Source organism: Coregonus clupeaformis, chromosome 36 (genome assembly GCF_020615455.1).
Source record: "Coregonus clupeaformis isolate EN_2021a chromosome 36, ASM2061545v1, whole genome shotgun sequence".
Taxonomy (NCBI): domain Eukaryota; kingdom Metazoa; phylum Chordata; class Actinopteri; order Salmoniformes; family Salmonidae; genus Coregonus; species Coregonus clupeaformis.
Genome location: NC_059227.1, coordinates 37,697,297 through 37,712,766, shown reverse-complemented (window position 1 = coordinate 37,712,766; position 15,470 = coordinate 37,697,297). Strand labels below are relative to the sequence as shown.

Genomic DNA, 15,470 nt, shown 5'->3' with positions numbered 1-15,470 from the left:
TAGGATGAAAATGCCCCCATCCACAGGGCATGAGTGGTCACTGAATGGTTTGATGAGCAGGAAAATTATGTAAACCATATTCTATGGCTGTCTCAGTCACCAGATCTCAACCCAATTGAACACTTATGGGAGATTCTGGAGCGGCGCCTGAGACAGGGTTTTCCACCACCATCAACAAAACACCAAATTAGAGAATTTCTCGTGGAAGAATGGTGTCACATCCCTCCATTAGAGTTCCAGACACTTGTAGAATCTATGCCAAGGTGCATTGAAGCTGTTCCAATGCCCTATTAAGATCACTTCTGTTGGTGTTTCCTTTATTTTTGGTAGTTACCTGTATATTGTCACAGCAAAATAATCCTGCAGCAACAGGATTTGAACATTTAGTTAATAATATTGCTTGATCAGTGCTTAGGCTATTAGCCAGCTAAAAGTAGGCTACATGTAAAGTGCTATACTGTTAATATAACCGTGTGTTAGTGTGGGTTTTCAGTGAATTTATGTCAATCACGAAGCTCATCTGCATTTCCTGTGGTGCATTCTCAGCAACAAAAGAGTGATCAAATTAAGATCCTACATCTGTATAAGACTCTGGAAGTATGTATTGTTTCTTCATATTTAATTCCTATGGAGCTACATTAGTGGACAATTCAGAGCATCCAGTGGTTGATTTATCCACAGGAGTTCACAGATGAAAGATAAATCCCTGAGAATCAATAAGCCAAAGCAGCTTCCATGGCTTTATGGTCAATAGCAGGGCTTTTAAATCAATCCCTGTAATGAGTTCCTGGGACTTTCAAGTGCTTTGGGAACTCTGGACCCCACTGTGACATTTGTCAAATTAATTATATTTACAGTCGGAACACAATCTCCCTGGGTGAGATTGAGAACGTAACCCCCCAAAAAATGTAAAAAACGCTTCCGTTTCTGGGAGCCATTTGTGGGTGTTTGAAGCAAAAAATGCCAATCCAACTGATGTTGAGTTTTTTTTAATAGTTATTTAGCACACATATTTGCCCGAAAAAGAGGATCAGATGGCGTAGTCACTTTTGAATTTGATATTGAAGTGTAAAAAATGTGTTAATTTATTTTTCACTTGCAATTTACTGCACCCCGGGATGTCTTTGGCTGTCTTTGTGTTTTGTTCCCAGCTGAATTTGTATTTGCTGTGGGAATGTTTTTGCATGAGACGTTAATGTTTTTGTCTTGCTCATCCCACAGACCGATTAGTCCCCTGTTAGATCAGAGCACACCAGACTTCACTACGTTCCACTCGGTGGGGGAGTGGCTGGAGGCCATCAAGATGGAGCGATACAGAGACAACTTCACCGCCGCTGGCTACAGCTCACTGGAATCTGTGGCAAGGATGTCAATCGAGTAAGGAACCTGAACATTAAAACACTTGTGGAGGTCAAAGCCACCATAGCCATTTCTGGAGAGTTGTCTTATAATTATTTTCTCATTCAATATCCTTGGACATGCCAGGACTGAATTTAAATTTCATCATTGTGATTCATGAACAAGCCTGTCGAGTTTTACATTTTATTTTTTTAATCCTCCATTTCTCCTTTAATGAAATACCTGGTGCTATAAATCATGAGATGTTTTGAGCCTCTCTGTGGTCCAGTGCTGTGATTTATGATTGGTTGTCTTGTCTTGCAGGGATGTGATGAGCTTGGGGATCACTTTAGTGGGCCATCAGAAGAAGATCATGAGCAACATACAGACTATGAGAGCCCAGATGCTGCATCTCCACGGCACGGGCATCCAGGTGTGATGACAGACTACAGTGCCCCCTGTGGACAGGGGGGCAAAGAGCTATCTAGAGCAGCGCTAGGGCAGAACTTCCCAGGATAATCATAAAAAATCATGTGACGTGACGCTGTCTCCTGTGTCTGACTCTTTTTTTTCCGGATGTTTTGGAATAAAATCATTCCTTTGTTCCTCGGCGAAGGATTTAACCCCTCTTTAGAACGGGTACTAAGGAGAGAATGAGAGAATACTCCCTGGACATGATGCCACTCTGAGAAACTCTCAACCACAAATAGAGATGGAGCTTTGGAGAAGGAGTTTGATGCGTATTACCTTGTTCTTTTAAAAAAACATTTTCCCCTTGCGGTGGTTTTTCAGTATTTTTTCTTCTAGTTTGTTAATTTTGTTAGTTTCAGAATGCACAGTGATATGGTGTGAAACGTACAGTAATCTTACATTTTTCTTTCCCGTTACAACTATTTTCTTCCTTTTTTTATTTTGGACTTGACAAGAGGGTCAACATTCCCATCCAAAAGGACAGAGTGAATATGGTGTCTGAACATTTTGGTGGAGATGATTTAGAGGTTCTTTGACCAGTTTGTCTTGAGACACTCCAGGCTGTTTTAACTGTTTGCAGTGAGTTGTGTTTTTTTCTCCCTGATGTTTTTGAAGTGAAAATGGTATCCTGCACCTCAGATCAGTGACGTCAGCGATAGTAGTATTCACTTGGTTGTTTCAAGCTTGCAGGAGTGGCTTGCTGTATGCATTTCTCTGAACACAGATGCTCTCGTTGTATGATGAAAACATTTCAAATTTGTATGTAGGAATTGCGAAACAGTATGACACCAACAAGGCAAATCGATTTCAGATTGATCACAACTTTTATATCTAATATCAAGCATCAAAGTGGCAATATTTATGTTTACCACATGAATCATTTTACCTTATTGTCCAATATGCTTTCAATCTGAAATGTTTTGTTGTTTAATTATTTAATTGAACGTTTCCACAGATAGCACTATAGAAAGGTTGTATTGTAACTTAAAGAGATTACTTGATCCACCGCAAAGGGTTTGAAATGCCTAAACAAAAATATGTTGTGTTGCAGCAAATGGTATTTGTTTCATATTTCGGTGAATACAGTTGTGAAGGGTGAATCTATGAAAGGCTGTGTATGTTCTTTGCCTTAAAACTGCCTTAAAACTAATGTATTCCCATTCTTTTTAGGCACTTCTATGGCATTTTTTTTTGTGATTCAATGAGACAGAAGTCTTATGTAGGGTTGAATGGACAAGTTCCCTATTTTCTTTGTGGTATCCTGTCATCCTGAACATGAATCAAATTTAGTGCATGCACACTTACATATGTTGAGTGATGATTAACACAATCAGTGTAGAGTAGAAGATTGAACAGAGCAATAATTAGCCCAGGTAGAAATGGTCCTTCTCTGAGATTTTAAGGTGCTAGGTTTTACAGAAATATCAGTTGTGCTGGGAAAACGCTTTGGAAAAATTCTGTCACCAATAGGAAAATGGAATATGTATTGACCTTTTTCCAGTTGAAGATTACCTGGAGTATAGGCTGGGAGGATAGATTGGTACAGTATACTGGAATACCGAGTTATCAAAATAATGAAATAGTAATGCCACTTACGAAATGGTATACCGTGACATGCTAATGACTTCATAACAATGTCACAGAGTATGAGTATGTTGAGAATATATGGCTGTTACAGTGGGGTGAAATGACATTCAACCAGCAGAGAGTTGCACTTATTAGTCATGACATCATCCTTTCCATTGCAGCACACTGAATTTGCAGGCCTTCGATTCGGTGCGAGGTACCTACAGTAACTAATAATATCATAATATAGTGAAAATCCTGATACTCCTTATTATGATGCTCATACTGTGAAAATCACACACCGTCCCAGCCCTGGCTGGTCAGGAGAGCTAGTCACATGTCTATACTTTAAATGACAAAGAAATGAGTGAACCAACCATTCATCAGAGAATACAAAGCTGAAGAAATATTCAACATGATAACATTCATTTTGTTGTAGAAAGAGAAGACTGATGGCACCATTAGGTTGTCTTTTTAGCACATATTTGCAGAGCCCATTCCTCATCTCTGTGCCTTTCCAGGCAAACAGGGTGATGTAACATGCATAAAAGTGTTTATATGCTTATTTCCTTAACTTCCCTGCCCCTTTGTATGTTAATCAGGGCACAGAGATGAGGAATGAGCTCTGCAAAGATGTGCTAAAAAGACTACCTAATGGTGCCATCACAGTATTCTCTTTCTACAACAAAATGAATGTTATCATGTTGAATATTTCTTCAGCTTTGTATTCTCTGATGAATGGTTGGTTCACTCATTTCTTTGTCATTTAAAGTAAGGAGAATATAGGTATTTCCAATTGCAGTTGTGTAAAAAAAGGCTATATCCAAGGCTGTCTTAATGGACTGATCATAGATCCATATTTTCAAAGCTGCAGCTTTTCCCAATGATTTATTTAAGACGCCCTTCAATATGCCTGTAGAGAATGAATTGGTCTTCAGAAAACCAACCTTGAAACACCATCATGGACTATGGCTGCAAGCTTAGTTTTTGCAAAGCCATTAGTGACTTTGTCTATTCTTTCCTAGATTAATTTCCATTGTGCTCGGTCCAAAGGGACTCACACCTGTGTGGGGGTACCCAGGGAATCAGACCATGCCCAGCCCGCTCTGGGACCCGTGTCACAGACAGACAGACCCATTCTTTATCCATACAGCAAAGCTCAGCATTTGGGTCCATGCCAGCCCTTTGAATTGAATACCAGCGTAAAGGCATTCAGTCAGCACAAAACTCCCCAGTTCACAGGAAGGCAAGCAGGCTCCCTCTTTCGCTCTCTCTCTCTACTCTCCACTGCTTTGATCTTCAACAGCGGGCCCCTAGGGGCCTTCACACCCCAGAGCTGGAGGCCCCCACTCCCCCTCCCCCCTCTCTCTCTGAGTCTGGGGTCCTGTAGAGACAGCAATTTTGAGCCAAATTGAGATTAAGACCTGGATACAATCGATCCGCCATATAAATCATCTGTAACCTTCACAGGCAGTCACCTTTTACTGTCCGCTTTTACTTTGGTTGTTACCCATTTTCTTGTTGAGGATGTTCAAGTCAGGCAGTTCGTGTGGTGAGTTGATTGGATTCAGGAATGAGAACACATTTTAAATACGAAGTAGAATGGTTATTATTTTCAAATCTTTTGGACAAACCATTGGAAATTGTGGACACGCCTTCGCAATGCATAGGTGGTGGATGATTCCAAAGAGTTCAGCACTGTTGATTGTGTCAGAAAGATCAGAGGTCCGAGGGAAACTTTGTATATGTTCTAATTGTAAAACCTGTACATTTTTATTTATATAGTTGTTTTTTTACACACATTACTCTGTAGTGAGCTCTGAATACATTGAAAATGCACTATATTTTTCTATCTCACTTGCAGATGATTATTGTCACCCAGAAGATTTCAGTTGTACATACTTTCTCATTTAGGACCAAAGACAGGTTTTCCATCTAGTTTTTATTTTAGCTTTTAGTTTAATGTACAGTTATATGAATTGTCAATTTATTATTTATTTTACTGTGATGAGAGTATTGAGTATTCATCGGTCAAGAGTATTTTCCCCAAACAGCAGAACTGTAAAATCATTACTTCATAGACGATTTCTTGTTACATAGGACATTTCTTTTTTGCTTTGTAACCTTTGTAATAGACTGTACATATATTTTTGGAAATATAATACAATCTCTATAGAAAACGTTTGTTTCTCATTGGATTCTTTTCCATCATAAATAGCTACTATTATAAAGGATTTCCATGTAAACATGTGGTACAACCTTTGCCCTAAACAGTTTCAAAGTGTTTTATATGTTAATCAGCACACACCATTTTGTAAATCATTCATCAGTGGTCTTTGAAAGTTAAAGTAAGAATACAATCAAAGTAGTTTTGATTCAATCTAAACAAATGTGATGTATGACTGTTTTGTGTTTTTGTGATGGTGTGTGTGTGTGTGCGTGTGTGCGTGCGTGCGTGTGACTGAGTGACATGGGAGGGTACAGTCTACATGAAAAAGATAGCTGGGATGGTGTCATTAAGAAGACACTACCAAACCTCCAACATTGCACAAAACATCAAATTAAGATCCATCCTGAGGGACTTAAACAAAGGAACCTTCATCGATTTATAAGGATTATATCTCCCGTTATTCTAATATTTATTTTATTAAGTTGGAATCGTATCAACATCTCATCCCAAGGGCTGATGGAATGCAATCATTATATAGGTTACATCCCAAATGGTACCTTATTCCCTTTATAGTACACTACTTTCGACCTGTCAGAAGTAGTGTAGTATATAGGGAATAGGGTGCCATTTGGGATGCATCCATAGTGTATGTTTCTAGGGGAGTTTGGCCCCCATCCATGCATGCATTTTTGGGAGAGGAGGAGAGGCTCCATGGCTGCTCCTCTGTCACCATTAATCCCTACAGTACACTACAGCCTGCTAATCGTCCTGCCATCTAACATGGACACAGAAATGTTTGGGTATTTTGATATACACAGTAGAGTTGGACTGATTTAATAGGAACACAGAGTGTTCTTCCATCCTCATGGTTCCTAGTTTGGCAGGTTTATTCTTAGGGTCCATTGGTAGAGGTTGTATGTTATCATGTTTTATTCCATTTTCTCACGACTGCAGGCTGATTGGACATAGTATTGACGTTGAAAACATGCAAACTCCAACAGAACAAGTATAGAAAAGAAGCTCTGCAGGTTTTCCTGTAAAAGTTAGGTTTGATTTCCAATCAGTTGCTTGAGGCGTTGCAATACTTATCTTCTCTATAAAACCCTTTTCTCCATGTTTGAATAGGAAAAGTTCATATCTCCCAGATATACTGCACTGAACTCAACCATTAGACAGAGAGGTAGAAAATTGGAAGACTGCCAATAGAGGATTAAGGGAAATAAATCATTTATATTTGGCAATTCTGCAATAATCTGAAGCACTAGTTTGCCATTATTCATTCAATTCGCATCTAATACCAAGGTCAACATTGATATTGAGATAAATGTTTAAGAGGCAGTTGAAATTGATAAGAATATACTTGGCCTGGATAATATCAGTCTGCCTCTGCAGGTTAAAAGATCATGACCCTTTTAGATAATGAGGGCTCATCATCCAATGGGCAGCTGTGTTCTGCTGGGCAGTATGCTGTACATGGAAATCAGATGAACGGTAACCCACTGGGGACAGAAGTCAATTCAACATCTATACCACGTTGGTTCAACGTAATTTTATTGAAATGACGTAGAAACAATGTTGATTCAACCAGTGTGTGCCCAGTGGGAAGGTTTAACTAAACTACCTGACTTCCTACTTCCTGCTTTCTATAACCCACTTCCTGGTTTGTAATATGAATACTGGAGCTAGTGGACTTGTCTGGACGAAAAGCCAAGGAAAGATATGCAATTTCCACACATAAAAAAATCCCAAAACACAAAAAAGGTGCATGTTGCTAGGGGACACTACATCAAAGGTAATCTGGGCATGTAATTGACTGGGCACTGGACTATTTATTATGTCTGAGCCCAAGGTGACATCGTTGACAGCAGTAATGTTGAAATATGACATGATGAGCATGCAAAGGTGTGTATTTGTTTGTGGGGGGCTTATTGCAGCTAAGGGACAATTATGGATTTGACTGAAGATTCAACTCACATTTGTCCAACATACTATAAATTGAGGATGTTTAATATAGCATTGTTTGAGCGTTTGTTTTTTCCACAAAAAAATGACTAGTACACTGCTCAAAAAAATAAAGGGAACACTTAAACAACACAATGTAACTCCAAGTCAATCACACTTCTGTGAAATCAAACTGTCCACTTAGGAAGCAACACTGATTGACAATACATTTCACATGCTGTTGTGCAAATGGAATAGACAACAGGTGGAAATTATAGGCAATTAGCAAGACACCCCCAATAAAGGACTGGTTTTGCAGGTGGTGACCACAGACCACTTCTCAGTTCCTATGCTTCCTGGCTGATGTTTTGGTCACTTTTGAATGCTGGCGGTGCTTTCACTCTAGTGGTAGCATGAGACGGAGTCTACAACCCACACAAGTGGCTCAGGTAGTGCAGCTCATCCAGGATGGCACATCAATGCGAGCTGTGGCAAGAAGGTTTGCTGTGTCTGTCAGCGTAGTGTCCAGAGCATGGAGGCGCTACCAGGAGACAGGCCAGTACATCAGGAGACGTGGAGGAGGCCGTAGGAGGGCAACAACCCAGCAGCAGGACTGCTACCTCCGCCTTTGTGCAAGGAGGAGCAGGAGGAGCACTGCCAGAGCCCTGCAAAATGACCTCCAGCAGGCCACAAATGTGCATGTGTCTGCTCAAACGGTCAGAAACAGACTCCATGAGGGTGGTATGAGGGCCCGACGTCCACAGGTGGGGGTTGTGCTTAGAGCCCAACACCGTGCAGGACGTTTGGCATTTGCCAGAGAACACCAAGATTGGCAAATTCGCCACTGGCGCCCTGTGCTCTTCACAGATGAAAGCAGGTTCACACTGAGCACATGTGACAGACGTGACAGAGTCTGGAGACGCCGTGGAGAACGTTCTGCTGCCTGCAACATCCTCCAGCATGACCGGTTTGGCGGTGGGTCAGTCATGGTGTGGGGTGGCATTTCTTTGGGGGGCCGCACAGCCCTCCATGTGCTCGCCAGAGGTAGCCTGACTGCCATTAGGTACCGAGATCAGATCCTCAGACCCCTTGTGAGACCATATGCTGGTGCGGTTGGCCCTGGGTTCCTCCTAATGCAAGACAATGCTAGATCTCATGTGGCTGGAGTGTGTCAGCAGTTCCTGCAAGAGGAAGGCATTGATGCTATGGACTGGCCCGCCCGTTCCCCAGACCTGAATCCAATTGAGCACATCTGGGACATCATGTCTCTCTCCATCCACCAACGCCACGTTGCACCACAGACTGTCCAGGAGTTGGCGGATGCTTTAGTCCAGGTCTGGGAGGAGATCCCTCAGGAGACCATCCGCCACCTCATCAGGAGCATGCCCAGGCGTTGTAGGGAGGTCATACAGGCACGTGGAGGCCACACACACTACTGAGCCTCATTTTGACTTGTTTTAAGGACATTACATCAAAGTTGGATCAGCCTGTAGTGTGGTTTTCCACTTTAATTTTGAGGGTGACTCCAAATCCAGACCTCCATGGGTTGATACATTTGATTTCCATTGATAATTTTTGTGTGATTTTGTTGTCAGCACATTCAACTATGTAAAGAAGTATTTAATAAGATTATTTAATTCATTCAGATCTAGGATGTGTTATTTTAGTGTTCCCTTTATTTTTTTGAGCAGTGTATATGTAATTTAAAACAGTTTTGAAACATGTCTTCTGTTGTTGTCAGGTATTTCATTGAAACTCAAACATCTCCATTTAGCTTTAATCGTCAGTCTGGTTTGATCATTAGGCCTACATCTGGAAGCATATTCATATGCAAGGAAGAAATTCATCCTTTGGTTGACAAATAAGGACAAATGAACAGGATCATATGCAAAACTCAAAAGTAAACTCAAATACAACGACATTTGAAAAACACACATTTGGCTTTAAGAAATAAAAACTGAATTAATGAGATAATATTATATGCATATTTGATTGTATGAATCGATGAGACGATGTGTCATCAACCTAACTGATCTACCTCAGACACGACCTTCCTTCAGAAGACAAACAGAAAGGTAATTATTTTCCTGCTTATGTAATATTTCCTGGAAACGCAGAGAAAGAATTGGCAAAGTGCAGGGAAAGGTTTACGCATAATAACTACAGTGTCTGTGCACTCACCTAAGATGATGACATTGACATTGGAGTCATTTCCTAGCTTGAGGTTCAAACATGCTTAAAGGTAAAGAATCATCAGTCCAGACTGATGCAAATAAAGACATAAACTCTGCAAACTCACACTAAGCTGATTGAAGCCCGTTTTGCTCAAGGCAGATAAATGGATAATGGTAATTTGTGATGCAAATCTGACATTCGTCTTACCCCAAAGAATACTAAATCATAAGCCTTTTTATTTTAATACTTTTCAAAATATCTCAATTATTTTATGAAAAGTGCTGGCATGACTCGAGTTAGGCACATTATCTCCTTTATGAAAACCCTTTCAGATGCTTTTCCCATACCAGTCTACCCCGGACTTTGATTGGGAATAGCCTGGCCGCCATTGGATTCACACTGATTCCTTTTTACGGCCTGGCACATGGCACCTTGCAGCATTAAGTATTTAGGGGCTAGTAAAATATGGCTCCACCTCTACGGACTGCCATCCCCTGGGCAGATGATCAATTTCACAGGCTGGCAAAAGCCTCTATGGAGAAGGATGATGGATTTGGCAGATCTGATGGTTTCTTCAAAGACACAATGAGTTATGGCGTCTCTGCTATTAGCTGGCATGAGCTAGCTGAGGCTCTATTTCTTGCCCCGTATTGGCCAACTGTGAAGACAAGCCTCACAAAGCCATGTACCGCCACATAGCATCGAGGAATATATTAATGATAACATATCTGGGCTGAGGGAAGATTTGAAATGCCATTTAGGTCGAGCTGCTCTTGTTATGAAACCTGAAGAATCAGAATTCTTGGGTTCAGAGAGGTCAATGGTGTTTACTCGCCATCATAGATATTCCCTATCTATCTCCTTGCCTTTTGCTATTCACCGCTGTGTAATGAGAGAGTATGATGATGACTATTGCGTAACATTGTGGAAGGGCCAGTCAGCTAAAGTTCAAAGATCATTGATTAAACGCAAATTCAATCTCAGCTAAGTTCTAAGGCGGGAGGAAAGAAAGAAATAGAACCTGGGAAAATAACGATGCAATAAAGGTTTCCTCCTCAAGAGAATCATGCGAGGGAGGAACAGAAGCAAAAGAAATCAGTGAAGTCAGACCTGCTCTGTACCATCCACTGCACGCAGAGGTCAAGTAGTGTGAACTGCGTGGGTGCTACTCTATGGAGGGTCAAGGGTCAATCATGCATCTTCTCTGCAAATTGCCCTCTCATTGGCCAGCAATGCGAGGCATGAAGAGGCAGGGAAATCACAGAGTAGCCCATTGTAAATAGAGAGATGAGTGCCAACATTGTGACACCATTGTCTTTCCATCTCACATGAGATGTACCACATTATTCATGGTAAATGAATACTGTAGGAGATGCCAAAGGCTCAGGCGGTAATGGGGTATCTGGGTAAACGTGTTAGACCAGTGTATGTGTAACCACTATAGTAATATAGAATACATCTTGCTTCATGATTGTTTATGAACCGACACATGCACGATACCCGTCCCTATTGAAACAATTACCATACATTCCTGTGAAGATTTGTTTTTCTGATATGTACATTAACAGCAATTCCCCTCTCTATCCCTTTGTAGTGGTATGGTACATGAGACCCTATGCATGTGAAAGACAACACTAGAAAATCTCCACAAGACTAAAATGAAATTAGCCACAATTCATTGAGACCTGAATTGATACACTTTGAATGCATAGTAGTCCAGCAGAAACAGTGGCCAACAGCTGCTTGGCTGTCCTCTAGCAGGATGCTTGATTTTGATAAACACAGCTGACAAATTCACTCCCTCAGTAGCCAATATTCACAGCTCATAATAACACTGGAACCCACTAGAATAGATGAGAGGCTGCCATTAGTGCTGTGTACCTGGAAGAGGAAGCTGTGGTATGGCTGGAGAGAGGAACTTGGGCCTGATGGATGAGTGCAGCAGGGCTTGGAGGGGCTCCCCATCCCCACCACCACCAGCAGCACCACTAACAGCAGCAGCCAGGATAGGCCAGTCAATGCCCAGAGCCCACCCTCCACGGGGGTCCCTAATGGGGCCTCTATTGATCGAGGCCCCAGTGCTCTCCCCATGGGTCTAATGGGAAAGACTGTGCTGAACTAGGGGAAAAGAAAGACATATGGTTCTGTTTTGGTCCTTGGAAAGGCTACAGAGTACTAGTTACTGTGCCCCTGACACATTGCATTTTCCCTCTCACAGATCGATTCCCAGTTGATAAATCAACAATGTAAAGAGTCTTTGAAATGGTACCTTGCAAAATAACTATTATCGGACTTGTAACAATAATGAGAATTTATGTTGAATGAACTTATGACGCATGAAAAAATTGCTACAGTTACATATCGCAATATTCTTTTTGGATGATATTATATCGATATTTGACTCCATGTATTGATTTATTTAAAAAATACAAAGATACAAAATATAAATAACTGCTTCTGTAGGTAGCGTAAGTTAGCGCTAGTCGGCTGTACCTGCACCACAACTCTGGTATTTTCCATCCTATAGCTTGTTCTCCATCTTCTTTTTAAATAATGAGCCAACATGTTTTCCGCACTTTTATTTCCCTGACTGATCAAAACTAACTTTCTCATGCTCTCTCTCGTCTCTCTGCCGCAGACATAAAGCCTATTGAGCAATATGTTTCGAACATCAAATCGCAATAAAATCGCAATATCGAATCGCAATACATACAGAAACGTGAGAATCGCAATACATATCGTATCGGCACCTAAGTATGGTGATAATATCATATCGTGAGGTCCCTGGCAATTCCCAGCCCTAACGAAGTAAGCTGGTGTACTGCCCTTGTTTGAATATCTCCTTAAAGCTCCAGCCCCTGATGTATGGAGTACATATCCCCTAATAACCTTGGTGTGGTGTTATTCAATGTAAACTAGGTTAGCTACCAGTCACATTTTCCAGTGAAGTATGGTATGTGGTGCAAAGGGTCATGGGAATTTGTAAGCCCAGACCAACATCCATCATGCCCTGATTCCAGCTTGATCAGTCCTCCAGGGTTAATGGGAGAGATGTGGGGAGCCACTGATATTTCTAATATGACTTAGATGAGGGTAAATGGTACTTCAGCACAGTCTCAGCTAGGGAACTGTCTGGAAAAGAAACTAAATCAACGTATGGCAATTCACCCTGACCTATATGGAGAATTTCGTCAGGAAGTTAAATACTCCCTTGCACTGTGAATGTTTCCATATAGATGTTTTATTTTGGGCTGTGCTCAAAGGTTCTATAATCTGAGATGACAGTTGCGGAGGCATGTTTCTTGTCTACTTCCTTGTGTTCCTCAACCAATTTGTAGGGGGTTTATTTCTATATGAATAACCATTTTGGGAAACACATCCTATGTCTTACTTTTCGGGGAGAACATAATTCATTACTTCTCCCATTTATGCAGATTCAATGATTACTAGATTAACCTCCTGGTCTCCATTCAACAGTAATTGTTAAGAAGAAATGTAGCTTTCATTTACAATTGTTTATTCTATTTCTGTGACTAACGCAGCTGTCAGCTGCAGCACACATCTGCAGAGGGAGATTTGGGTGTACGGAGAAAGATCACGGCTAAGCTAAGCCAGAACAGAGATGCTTTTGAATACAATCAAACGCATCCATTTCCCACCATATAGAGCTGGATGGTGGCGTGGGGCTTCTGATAAGGATGGGAGAAAACTCACACATGAATCATTCATTTGTATAACAAGACAAACAACAGATCCCCCTTGAGTGCTAAAACAATTATCTCTATAGATAACATAATACTTTGGGTTGGAGTTCAGTGGCTGAAGTGGAATGGTAGTTTTGACATGTACATGGGCATCATTAGGGTTGTTGTTACACATGCACTAACCCATATTTCAGTTGTCTGACATTGGATATACATGGGGAGCAATTATAGGGCATGAACTGAGAGGATTAGTGGATTCCTTCCAGCAGGGTTCAATTAGATCCAGTTTGACAGTCATAAAACCACTAGTCCTGTTCTTTAGACGTCTTTCACAAGATAGGCAGCACAAATACACCCTTGTGGAATGTGATTTTTCAGCAATATATTCTTTGGAAAAGGATTTGGAACCAGTGAGAAACTATAAATCAGATTACTTGGTTTTGAGAAAGTCAAAAAGAAGTGTGACTTAAATTTATAACGAAAAGGTTCAAGTGAGGATTCTCAGATTTTCTATTTTTATGATTTACATAGATAAGTGGAAATTTAATAATTCAACAGCCATTACTTTTGAAGTTATTTTTTACTGCCTTTTATTTCATTTTCAACTGAAATAAACCAATGCGCTACATATCATAAAACAAAAGAGAATGGGTCTCAAAAATCTCAGTTTGTCAACCAGTAATCAAATTCCACATTTGACAACTGAATGGAAAAGCCCTCCTGTAGCTCAGTTGGTAGAGCATGGCGCTTACAACGCCAGGGTTGTGGGTTCGTTTCCCACGGGGGGCCAGTATGAAAATGTATGCACCCACTAACTGTAAGTCGCTCTGGATAAGAGCATCTGCTAAATGACTAAAATGTAAAAATGCAAGTGGGGAAGACAATGCATTCAATTCACAAATATTGTCTACATCACCATGTAATATCCCCCTCAAATGGAGAGACATGATTGATGTAGCCCAAGCAGAAGGGGGAGTGATAGGATCTTAACTGATATTTGTGTCACACCCTCAGAACAGGTGAGAAATGGCTGCAATTAACACAATGTCATTGGTGGCATTATCATAAATATTGCAAGGTGAGAGGTAATTTGCATGATTGATAGGAGTAGTCGTTGACAAAAGTATCCTCCAAATATTATTCTCCCATAACGCTTTGCAGTTGATGTTCGGTGAGTGAATACTATTGTATTTCTTATAATAGCTATCAATATGTATTCAGTTGATAAATCTCAGTTTGGCCCTCTCCAGGCCAGTATATTCCTATATTCCATACACAAATGGCATTGCCCTAATGTACTGTGTATGGTCATATGAAGAATAGAAGAGTAATACAGGAATAGCAAAGTATAATATCTCAGAAACATCATCTTCCCCAGTACATCACAACACTTGGACAGCTTTCATGACGTGTTCCTTCCAAAATGTATTTTCAAAATGTGTACTATGATTACTTTACTACCTACCACACATAAGTTCCACCTGTGTTAATTGGTCATGGTGCGGTGTGGCTGGTGCTAAGGCGAGCAGCTTGTTTATGGGAATTACATTGAGCAATAGATAGAAGGGTTGGCTCCGATTTAAAGTGACACGTCCTTCTTTTACTTGAGGAGCTGGGAAGGGAAGGCTGCAGTGACTCTCAATGGGAAGATGCTGTTGACCCTTTGTCAGTCAGACTCTATATATGAGGTCGCTCCAACGGTTGAGGCAAGATCAATTGTATTCATGTAATTTCTGCTGTAGCGGGTCACTCCACTCACTCCAGCTGTCACCATAGACTAACTCAGCGACTGCTCCTCTGATCTCATACCCATCAACACATTCAAGTCATTTCTCCCTGTTGCTTCAGCTTTTTCTGCATGACACATGTGCCCTAAGACCAGACCTTGCCAGAGACAAAAATAATGTTAAAACAAGAGAGAATCAGGTCCTATTAAGACATTCTTTCAATCACCTTTTAGTGCTTCAGTAAGAGGCTCCTTGCTGAGTAGTTTGCCTTTAACCTTTTACTGCAGTGGACTAAATCAGGGTCACACAGAGTCTTTCTTGGTAGTCTTAAACAAATATCATTTGAAACAAAGTATACACCTCACATATATGGTTATG

At 40.8% G+C, this 15,470-nt stretch overlaps 1 protein-coding gene and 1 non-coding gene across 4 annotated transcripts in view; both read left to right on the top strand.

The window, feature by feature from the left end:
* The window catches only part of LOC121552962 (ephrin type-A receptor 7-like), an 89,191-nt gene extending 83,569 nt beyond the window's left edge, over positions 1-5,622 (top strand). For 2 of the 3 annotated variants that reach the window (XM_045211409.1, XM_045211407.1), the window contains exons 16-17: positions 1,222-1,377; positions 1,663-5,622. In XM_045211409.1, coding sequence (XP_045067344.1) covers positions 1,222-1,377; positions 1,663-1,777 — 271 coding nt within the window. In that variant the 3' untranslated portion in view covers positions 1,778-5,622. The remainder of the gene's footprint in view (positions 1-1,221; positions 1,378-1,662) is intronic. The other variant, XM_045211408.1, reaches the window with a different exon arrangement.
* An 8,457-nt stretch (positions 5,623-14,079) lies between these two features.
* trnav-uac lies at positions 14,080-14,154 on the top strand. Its single transcript has one exon. It is a non-coding gene; the product is annotated as a tRNA-Val (tRNA).
* Positions 14,155-15,470: the final 1,316 nt, after the last annotated feature.